The following is an 11,362-nucleotide window of genomic DNA, read 5'->3' on the forward strand; positions in this document are numbered from 1 at the left end:
TCTATTAATTTTACAGTTTCTTTAATTTATTGTTTTAATTTATATATGCTCTGCACTGTTATTTATTTATACTCTCTGTCTGATATGGCTGTATGTAAGCACAATTATTGTTTAGGCTTGTTTAGCATGTCTGGCTAAATAAACTTAGATATCGGTATGTAAAGTAAGCGGAATGAAGGAATCAAAACTAAGTTGGTTTAGATTTATTTAAAAATACAATCACTCTTTTTATGGTCTCAATTTACAGAATTAACACCAAAGTTTTTGTACGAGAGTAAAAGACATAAAGAAGTTAAAACCAATAGAACGAAAGTTTGAGCTTTTAACTGGATAGTGTAAATTGGACATTAATTTTAAATTAGGGCGAAAGCAATTTTTAGAGTTAATTAAATTCTAATCATTTTCAAAAAGTATTTTTAAAGGTTAAATGTGAGGACGAGAGTTAAGCATTTAAGTTTAATTATATAATCTAAGTCAACAGAGCGAGAGTTTGAGACAAGCGTGTTTAAATGGTTAGTGTTTTCTTAAAAAGAGTTTCTATAGATTCTATTGTTTTCAAAAAGTGATTTTGGACTTAACTAATTAGTGACAACGCACGTTAATATAAAGTCATAGTCTATTCAACAGAGCGAGAGTTTGAGAAAAGGCTTTTAAATTAATAGTGTCTACTGAAAAGATTTATTCTAAAACTACGAAACCAACGAAGATTTGATTCCCTAATTACGACGAACTACATACCGATATCCGCTATATTTGATATTTAATCTAGATCTTATTTTAGTTCCCCTAATCAACAAAGTATAATCCTCCTTAGCTTTACGAAGTAACCCTAGAAAACGGTATATCGATTCATAAGTCTCTGTGGGATCGATATCTTTTATTACTACGCGATTAGACTGTGCACTTGCAGTTAATACCCCAATAGACTCATAAAGTCGCGATCAAGTTTTTGGCGCCGTTGCCGGGGACTTTTAATTAGTCGATATCGTAACTCTTCCGTTGCGCTGTAGAGACTAAGGCAATTTTTATTTCTTATTTTTTGTTGATTTGTATGCCACACACTCGCTCACAAGGCGAACCGTATTACTTACGAATCAACGACGTTGAACGAAATCTCCGAGTCTTACGACAAATTCGGGAGTATCGTACTGCAAACAATCTTCCTCCAATCGAAATTGTTGATCTTAAAAATCTTCTTCCTTCGCCGATACCCGAGATGGCAGAACCAGCTCGTGCTCTTCGAGATTACGCCGCTCCATCGAAAGATGAGCCGCATTCGAGTATTGCTCCACCCGCAATCGAAGCAAACAACTTCAAACTTAAACCTTCGCTGTTACAAGCAGTACAACAGAATCAATTCTCTGGAAATCCTACCGAGGATCCAAACCTTCATTTATCCGTATTTGTCCAATACGCTGATACTGTTAAAGCTAATGGTGTCACTTCAGAGGCAATTCGACTTCGTCTTTTTCCTTTCTCGTTAAGAGATAAAGCTAGAAGATGGCTTTCTTGCCCGATATTTTCCTCCAAGCAAAACAGCTATGCTAAGAGCCCAGATAAATGGATTTAAACAAAAAGATAACGAGTCACTCTTCGAAGCATGGGAAAGATACAAAGACATGATGAGACTTTGTCCACACCATGGTTTAGAGGACTGGTTAGTAATTCATACCTTCTATAATGGTCTCTTGTACAACACGCGACTAACCATAGACGCCTCCGCAGGTGGTGCGCTTATGGACAAACCTTACGCTGATGCTTATCAACTTATTGAGAGCATGGCCCAAAACCATTATCAATGGGGAAGCGACCGAACAATGGTAGAAAAACCTCAAACGAAAACTGGCATGTACGAGATAAGTAGCCTTGATCATGTTAATGCAAAAGTGGATGCTCTTGCCCTGAAAATTGAAAGTTTAAATGTATCACCTCCAGCCACCGTGGTTGCCGTGACTCAAAATTGTGAAGTCTGTGGAATCCAAGGTCACACTCCTACAGATTGTCAACTCCTAACAGGAATCCAAGCAGAGCAGGTGAACTATGCACAAGGAAATCCTTACTCGCATACCTATAACTCAAACTGGAAGAACCATCCTAATTTTTCATATAAGAGCAACAATGCCTTATACGCACCAGGACAAGCTCCAAATCAAGCCCCAGCTATACCACTTGGATATCAAAAGCCGATCCCATCTACATCTAACAATAACGTTCCTAGGAAATCCAACTTGGAAATCATGATGGAGAACTTCATAGCTTCTCAACAGCAAACCAATAAAGATTTCTTAAACTAGAATGTACACACTAACGAACAGATTAAATAACTAGCAAGTAAAGTAGATGCCCTGGCTACCCATAACAAAATGCTGGAAACACAAATACCACAAGTAGCTCAACAACAAGCGCCTACCGCTGCCCCAACTGGTACATTTCCTGGACAACCCCAACCTAATCCAAAAAGCCACGCTCATGCAATTATATTAAGAAGTGGAACAGAGGTAGAAGGACCATCTGATCCAAGAATTGAAAACCAAAACTCTAAAAAGCCAACTGAGGAAGAAAGTAAACCTAAGGAAAAGGAAGAGTGTAATAAGGAAACCGTAGAAAACAAAGAACCTTATGTACCTCCACCGCCTTACAAACCACCTGTCCCTTATCCTCAGAGGCTAATTAAAACCAAAGACGCGCGCCAATTTAAAAAATTTGTTGACCTACTGAAACAATTAAACGTCATCATTCCTTTTACAAAAGCTATTACACAGATGCCCTCATATGCTAAATTCTTAAAAGAAATTCTATCTAATAAAAGGAAACTTGAAGATAACGAAACCGTTACACTCACTGCTGAGTGCAGCGCGATAATCCAGAATATGCCTCCTAAACTTAAAGATCCTGGTAGTTTCTCTATACCCTGTCACATAAGAAAATTTGTCATAGATAAAGCTTTATGCGATTTAGGAGCCGGTATCAGTGTTATGCCCTTGTCCATATGCAAGAAACTTGAAATGGGAGAATTAAGACCAACTAAAATGTCTGTGCAATTAGCAGATCGTTCCGTTAGATATCCCGTAGGAATTCTTGAAAACGTTCCCGTGCGCATAGGTCAATTCTACATCCCAACCGATTTTATAATTATGGACATAAGAGAAGATGAAGTTACACCCATTATATTGGGAAGACCTTTCTTAGCAACCGTCGGCGCTATCATAGACGTAAAACGAGGACGACTCACTTTCGAAGTAGGAGAAGAGAAAATTGAGTTCATTCTTTCCAAATTTTTGAAAGCACCTGCAATAGATGACACATGTTACTTCATGGATATCATTGATGAATGCATAAAAGAAACAGAATTAGAAAATGACAAATCGTCTGACTATCGTGTAGAAGACAGACTGAAGCATTGTTTAGCAATAACACTGGATCCTACGCAATGCCTTAAGAAACCAACCCTCGACCTGAAAACACTTCCTAAAAATCTGAGATATGAATTCCTAGACTCAGAACTTGAACGACCAGTGATAGTTAATGCAGACCTAGGAAAACTCGAAACCAAAAAGCTCTTACATATCTAAAGAAAATATCCAACCGCACTAAGATACAACGTCACCGATCTTAAAGGGATAAGTCCTTCTATTTGTATGCATCGCATCATGCTAGAAGAGGACTGTAAAACTTCTAGGGAACATCAGAGGAGACTAAACCCGATCCTGAGTGAGGTAGTGAAGAAGGAAGTAACGAAGTTATTAGAGGCAGGTATCATATATCCTATATCTGATAGCAAATGGGTTAGTCCTGTACACGTAGTACCAAAGAAAGGAGGTATAACAGTTATCGAAAATGAAAAAGGAGAAACTATAACCAAACGAATCGAATAGGGATGGAGAATATGCGTTGATTATAGAAAGTTAAACAAAGCAACCCGAAAAGATCATTTTCCTTTACCATTCATAGACCAGATGTTAGAACGATTAGCAAAGCATTCTCATTTCTGCTATCTAGACGGTTACTCAGGCTTCTTTCAAATACCAATTCATCCTGATGACCAAGAAAAAACAACATTCACATGTCCTTTTGGTACCTTCGCTTATCGACGAATGTCGTTTGGCTTGTGCAATGCTCCTGCAACCTTCCAAAGGTGCATGATGGCAATATTCGCCGATTTTCTCGAAAACATCATGGAAGTCTTTATGGATGATTTTTCCGTATACGGACAATGTTTTGAAGAATGCCTTGAGAACCTAGAAAGAGTTCTAGAACGATGTGTAAAAGTAAACCTAGTACTTAATTGGGAAAAATGTCACTTTATGGTACAAGAAGGAATTGTTTTAGGACACATCATATCAAATAGAGGAATCGAAGTAGACAAAGCTAAAATAGAAGTAATCGAAAACCTTCAACCTCCGAAAACTGTGAGAGAAGTACGAAGCTTCTTAGGACATGCCGGTTTCTACCGACGATTCATTAAAGATTTCTCTAAAATAACTAGACCTTTAACCGGACTATTAATGAAAGATGCTGAATTCATATTCGACAGTAAATAATTAGAAGCGTTTCAAACACTTAAACAAGCATTGATCTCCGCACCCATAATGCAGACTCCGGATTGGAATGAACCATTCGAAATAATGTGTGACGCAAGTGACTACGTCGTAGGCGCTGTTTTAGGACAACGAAAGGATAAAAAACTTCACGTCATATATTATGCGATTAGAACCCTAGATGAAGCAAAAATGAATTACGCCACGACCGAGAAAGAACTTTTAGCAGTAGTATTTGCGCTAGATAAATTTCGTTCCTACTTGGTCGGAGCTAAAATAATCGTTTACACTGGTCACGTCGCCATTAGATACCTCTTAAAGGACGCTAAACCTAGACTCTTAAGGTGGATTTTGTTGCTACAAGAATTTGACTTGGAAATCAAAGATAAGAAAGGAACTGAAAACGTAGTAGCAGATCACCTTTCTAGACTAGAAAATTTGGAACCGGAAAGAACTTCGATCAACAATGACTTCTCGTACGATAAACTTATAGCTACTTTGGACGAAAATAGAGCTGATAAACAGGTAGAGACCACCTTAGTTATATGTGTTACACCATGGTACGCTGATTTCGTCAATTATTTAGCTGCCGGAATAGTTCCACCTAATTTATCTTACCAACAAAAGAAACGATTCTTCCATGACATAAAACATTATTATTGGGACGACCCTTTACTTTTCAAAAGAGGCCCCGATGGTATTTTCCGTCGCTGTATACCTGAAGAAGAAGTAGAAAGTATAATCCAACATTGTCATTCCGCTCCCTATGGTGGACACGCAAGTACATCCAAGACCTGCTCTAAAATCCTACAAGCCGGTCTTTATTGGCCAAACATATGGAAAGATGTACATAATGCTGTCAAGAAATGCGATAGGTGTCAACGCACAGGAAACATATCTAGACGTGACAAAATGCCACAAAAAGGCATTTTGGAAGTAGAGATTTTCGACGTGTGGGGAATAGATTTCATGGGACCTTTTCCACCTTCTTTTGGTAACAACTACATACTCGTGGCGGTTGACTACGTATCAAAGTGGATTGAAGCTATAGCTTCTCCAACAAACGACACACGAGTAGTAACTAGACTCTTTAAGAATATAATTTTCCCAAGATTTGGTGTCCCAAGAATAGTCGTCAGTGACGGAGGATCACATTTCATATCTAGAATATTCAAAAAATTATTGTTTAAGTATGGTGTAAAGCATAGAGTAGCAACACCTTACCATCCTTAAACTAGTGGAAGTGTCCAATAGAGAAATTAAACAAATATTGGAAAAGACAGTCGCTACATCAAGAAAAGACTGGTCAGCAAAATTACCCGAAGCTTTATGGGCTTATCGAACCGCTTATAAAACTCCCATAGGGACAACCCCATTTAAGCTTATTTATGGAAAATCTTGCCACCTCCCGGTAGAATTAGAACATAAGGCCTATTGGGCTATTAAAAATCTAAATTTAAACTATAAGGCCGCTGGTGAAAAGCGAAACCTTGACATAAACGAATTAGAGGAACTTCGACAAGACGCCTACGAAAATGCCAGAATCTACAAAGAACGAACGAAAAAATGGCATGATAAACGTATATCATGAAAAACCTTCAAACAAGGCGATGTAGTCTTTCTGTTCAACTCTAGACTTAAGTTATTCCCAGGAAAACTACGCTCTAGATGGTCAGGCCCTTTCCAAGTTACTAATGTTTTCCCTAGTGGAGCTGTGGAAATTAAAGGTAAATCTATGGAAGCATTTATCGTAAACGGGCAGCGTCTGAAACATTATCACTATGATGAAAACAATGAAGACTCGCAAGTCCTGCACTTAGACGTATTGTCTCCTAAACCTATAGATTAACATTTACTAGTTTTATGTCGAGCTTGCGACATTAAACAAAGCGCTTCGTTGGAGGAAACCCACAAATTTTTATTTCTATCTTTTCTTTGATTAGTCTTTTGATTTTATTTAGTATTCATTCTTCATTTATTTTATTCTATAAAAGTTTTCTTCTTTTCTTTCGGCATTTGGCCAAATCCTGACTAAAACTCTTGTTTTTCTTTTCTTTAGTTAACACTAACCTGATGGGACAAATTGATCGTATGGGTATCAAATTCAGAGGGAAAGCTCAGAAACAAAAGTTTGAAGAACTAGCAGAAAGAGAGATGCTACCTAGTTTCTATGCTGATGATTGGGCAATGACTGCCCTTGGACTAAGAGAGAGTGTCATGTATCTGCTGAGTCAAATAGGATGGGAAACCACTCTTATTCGAAGATAATTTGTCACTTACCGGAGGCTAACTCTAGAATTACTTAGCTCCCTGATCTATCTACCAAGCCATGGAAAAGGAATAAGCAGAGGTTTCATCCAGTTCAGGATGTCCAATATGGAGTATCAATTTAATATTCAAGACTTTACTAACCTTTTAGGGTTCCCTACCTCTTTTGATACATTCACCATGAGCCAAGAAGACCTTTTTGAATATAGAGAGCTTGAACATTTTTGGGGAAGTTTGACGGGTAATGACGACCCTGAGGAACATGAGTTTCTTTCTGGAAACATTCATAACCCAGCATTTCGTTATTTCCACAAAATCCTGGCACACACTCTTTTTGGGAAGAAATCAAACAATACCACAGTATCTCGTGATGAGCTCTTCATAATATTTTGTGCTTCCCAAAACCGTCCAGTGAATGGTGCCACTTATATGTTGGCAAATTTTGACCGCCTTATTCAGGATGACCGAGCACCAATTCAAATAGGGGGATTGATAACCATGATTGGTAATGCTATCGTATTACGCCAACCCATGCTTGACTTGAGTCCTTTCTATGGCATTGAGCCCATGAGTATACCTTTCCTCTTCAACACCTTGTTTATCAGAAATCTTGGACTTGAAGAATTTGAGTTAATAATTAACAACCAAGTTCTTTGCCTATTCACCTTGCCTAGCCTGATGACGAGTGTTCATAACCGAAATAACTGGCTCTACAACCTGAATGGAACCATTGAGCCCCTCACTACGCCAAACAAGACCTTAGACAGCGCTTTTTTTAGCCTTAGACAGCGCTTTAAAGCGCTGTCTAAGCCTCCGCTGCTAAAGGTTTAGACAGCGCTTGTTTAAATCTTAAAAGCGCTGTCTAAGCCCCCCCCTTAGACAGCGCTTTGGGCAAAAGCGCTGTCTAAGCCCCCCTATTTTAATTTTTTTAGGTATACCTTAGACAGCGCTTTTGGCAAAAGCGCTGTCTAAGGGGGGGGGGGATTAGACAGCGCTTTAGGCAAAAGCGCTGTCTAAGCCCCCCTATTTTAATTTTTTTAGGTATACATTAGACAGCGCTTTAGGCAAAAGCGCTGTCTAAGGGGGGGGGGGCTTAGACAGCGCTTTTGCCCAAAGCGCTGTCTAAGGGGGGGGCTTAGACAGCGCTATATTTCGTTGATTGCTGGATGAATACCTTGTTATTGAATGCCATGAGAACATTTCCAGATCTTTGCACTGCATATCTTGACCCTGGTTAAATAGCAAATGCAATTCAATATCTACAAATCAATTTACTTTTTACAATCAAGTGTAACAGAAGATTATGAATATACCAATCAGGAGGTGGACAAGCGATCCCAGAGAATGGCCAACACCAAAAATAGGAAGCTCTTTGACCTGAAACAATGAGTACTTCTAATGAATTGTTTGAAAATTAAAAAAAACAAAGAAGCCATCCCTTGGATAATGAGATGAGGCTTACTGTTTCTTGTAGTGTGCGGTAGCACCGGTCAAATTTAAACTGCACTTCATCTGCAATGAAGAAGTGATCAAACCCACTGGCATATGGAGTTGCAATGACCAATACACCCCTAGTAACAAATGGTTTTAAAGTTAGCTATTTTTTCAACTACAGATCCTAGATATATGAGACTCAAATGATCCTGATATGAAATATTTCCTAGAACAAAGTTCAGCGTTCATTCAAAGATTCTACTCTAACAAATCAATATATGCATTTAAAAAAGAAAAGGAAAAAAAAAAGCCTTCAATAAGCACACAAGTAATAATCATACCACATGGACTTACTTTTCTGCTAGGCGCTCAAGGAACCAGCGGTAGGTAAGCTGAGGTGCAGCTCCTACAAATATACCTCCCACAAAATGTACAACAAAATTGGGTTTGGAGCTTTTGGGTTTGAGAATCCATGATCCCTGAAATTATTTGTGAATAGAAAAGTTAGTGAGTGAGTGACACGCTCTCAAAAAGATAGAATCATCTGAAATTTGATGACTATCTCATAAGTTGTTTCAGCTTACTTTAATAATAAGTTGGTCAAGATATCCCAAAGGAAACAATGTGTGTTGAACTTATCCCCTTATCCACTCAAAATTCTATTTTTACAAAGAAAAGAAATGCTGATAATGCAAATAGCTTCAAGACAGACATCCAAATGCAAATAAGTCCCATATAATATAGAGTTATTGAATAAGTGGTTACCGATCCTGTTTGGATAAAACAGGCTAATTAAGCGATTATCCTAAAAACGGTGATGCATAAAGTAATTGTATACATGATTGGTAGTAATAGTATATAGCTACCTCGACTTCAGTCCAGTCTGCTGAACCCCATGCATCCTGTGATTGTCTAGCAGAAGTAGTAACTAATCTGCAAAGAAATCCATAAAGCACGTTATATCTCTGTATTAATATAAAAAAATTATAGAAATACAAAAATCAACAACTTAAAAGAAAATTGTTTAAAGAAGCTAAATTTAGTTCCACATAACTAAAGAATGGGTCTTTATATATACTAAAGAATATATCATTAAACTATTCAAGTGGAGATTTAATTTTTCTATAGTTGGTCCTTCATCCAATTGTTCTTTCCCAGTTAGTCATATACAAATTACAAAGCATGCAGCCACTGACGAAAAGTATTGGGAACTAATTAATAAAAATGCATGGTTCATATGGTTGTTACTAAAATACATTATCCGCATGGTAACCCAAATTGATACTTCACAGTTCACACCTTAAAAATTAAGATAAAGGGCCTAGAATAGAACTTCAGATTCATTCCTTCAACCGGAAAAAGCATGCAAAATCTATTTATGAACAAGGGATTACAAAATTGACTTACAGTTTGACCAATTTTGACATGTTGACATAAGAATCTGGAAGCTATTTCCTCCAATTGTAGAGCTTCAAAACCAACGAGATGTACAGTTAAGAATTTCAACAATTATGGAAGTGATTATATTGGTGACTAATGAAGCTGCTAAAATATGAGGAAATTATTGATGTAAAAAGGAACCATATACCTGGTAAGAAAAATGACCAATTGATTCAATCATAAACTGGCTGTGATAATATCATGTATCAAGAATGCACCCTCGGGATTAAAGAGAATCACATCCCCCGCAATGCATTATTTTTAGAAAAATATCCAAATAGTGTAATTTTAATAATCTATGAGATTCGGTAACCCCAATTATTTTTGAAGTAATCTTGTATTAACAATTAAACTACAGAAGCATACTGGATTTCCAAATCCCTAAGGATTTTGCTAATGTCAAACATCTTATTTGGCCATCAAATGCCATACACCATTAATAACCTTGGCCCATTCAAATGTTTTAGCTTCAGATTTCAGACTCCTTGAGAAAACATTAATGACAAACCAAAGCCATGGTTTCATCACTTCACATCAAAATCATCTAATTTTCTGTCATCTATGTAGCACCGACACCTCTGAAAAAGATGTGTCAGTGTTCGTGTCCGTGTGGAACACTTGCACCGACACTTGTGATTAAGTTTAATTTATCCAAATTTTCAAATTATTACCGGTGTCACCGTGTCAGTGTCGGGGTTGTGTTCGAGGTATCCGTGCTACACATCCCTAAACCCGCATTTATTTTATCAAAAGAAGGATTAGAAGATAGCATACCTGCAACAACAACAATAGTTAAAACATCCCCAATTTTCCGGAGCTTTTTTACACTCTGCTTATATGATTTGAATGGCTTGAGAGCTGAATCTTCTGCCAAGAGCTGCAGCAAATAAAAGAAATCACAAAAATGATGCCTACTAAGTGATATACATAAAAAAATCAACAAATTATTTGGGTTAATATAAGGTTAAATCGAAGTAATTTATAATGAAATCCGTAATCTAGAAGCCCTAAATCGAGAGAAAATTAGGTAAAAAATGGAAAAGTAGAAGCTTACAGCTTTTTCACGAGTCCCGGGTTCAACATGGAACTGACGGCGCGAGAGGGAAACGGGATCTTCGATTTTCTGCTTTCGATTTAAGACAATAATGAATCAGAGATGAAAAAAACAAAATTCCAAGTTATTATGAAATGGAAAATGATTAGGATTCGATGTGTAATTTGAATAGAATGAATACCTGAGATGTGGATCGAAAATGAGAAGCTAGGGTTGATTTGCTCAACAAGAATGCCATGGTTTGTTGATGTGAAAATGATGTTGCTCAAGTTCAGAACAGAGCGCTTTGGGAAGAAAGATACACGTGCGTAGCATGCGAATTTTGGTTTATCACACTTTTTCTCCTTTATACTTTTTTTTTCATTTTTTTTTCAGCCTAAAAGCGCTGTCTAAGGGGGGGTCTTAGACAGCGCTTTCATTATTTTTTTGGAACATTTTCCGTGTTTTATTTTAATTTTAACCTTAGACAGCGCTTTCTTTTAAAAGCGCTGTCTAAGATGCGCTGTTAAAAGTCATTTTTGGCGTAGTGCCTGTTAGATCTACTGAATCCATCCAAGACTATGAGATTTGTGACGACCAGGTTTCTTATGCTGAGTCTGACCCACAGACACCATCTGGTTACCATGAT

At 37.5% G+C, this 11,362-nt stretch overlaps 2 protein-coding genes and 1 non-coding gene across 3 annotated transcripts; all 3 read right to left on the minus strand.

Annotated features, from left to right (window-relative positions):
- Nucleotides 1–1,541: 1,541 nt before the first annotated feature.
- LOC127109923 (small nucleolar RNA R71) lies at nt 1,542–1,648 on the minus strand. The gene has a single exon (XR_007797167.1). It is a non-coding gene; the product is annotated as a small nucleolar RNA R71 (small nucleolar RNA).
- A 6,293-nt stretch (nt 1,649–7,941) lies between these two features.
- On the minus strand, nt 7,942–10,197 carry LOC127104014 (uncharacterized). Its single transcript, XM_051041237.1, has 6 exons — nt 10,189–10,197; nt 9,107–9,205; nt 8,595–8,719; nt 8,269–8,377; nt 8,120–8,183; nt 7,942–8,036 (listed from the first exon to the last, which is right to left on the minus strand). Exons 1-6 carry the CDS (start codon nt 10,195–10,197, stop codon nt 7,942–7,944), a joined length of 501 nt encoding a protein of 166 aa, XP_050897194.1.
- A 159-nt stretch (nt 10,198–10,356) lies between these two features.
- On the minus strand, nt 10,357–11,060 carry LOC127104015 (succinate dehydrogenase subunit 7B, mitochondrial). The gene is made up of 3 exons (XM_051041238.1): nt 10,916–11,060; nt 10,735–10,803; nt 10,357–10,557 (listed from the first exon to the last, which is right to left on the minus strand). The coding sequence occupies exons 1-3, from the start codon at nt 10,970–10,972 to the stop codon at nt 10,357–10,359; spliced, it is 327 nt and encodes a 108-aa protein (XP_050897195.1). The 5' UTR covers nt 10,973–11,060.
- Between the last annotated feature and the right edge of the window lie 302 nt (nt 11,061–11,362).

Source organism: Lathyrus oleraceus, chromosome 7, assembly GCF_024323335.1.
Source record: "Lathyrus oleraceus cultivar Zhongwan6 chromosome 7, CAAS_Psat_ZW6_1.0, whole genome shotgun sequence".
In the NCBI taxonomy this organism is placed as follows: domain Eukaryota; kingdom Viridiplantae; phylum Streptophyta; class Magnoliopsida; order Fabales; family Fabaceae; genus Lathyrus; species Lathyrus oleraceus.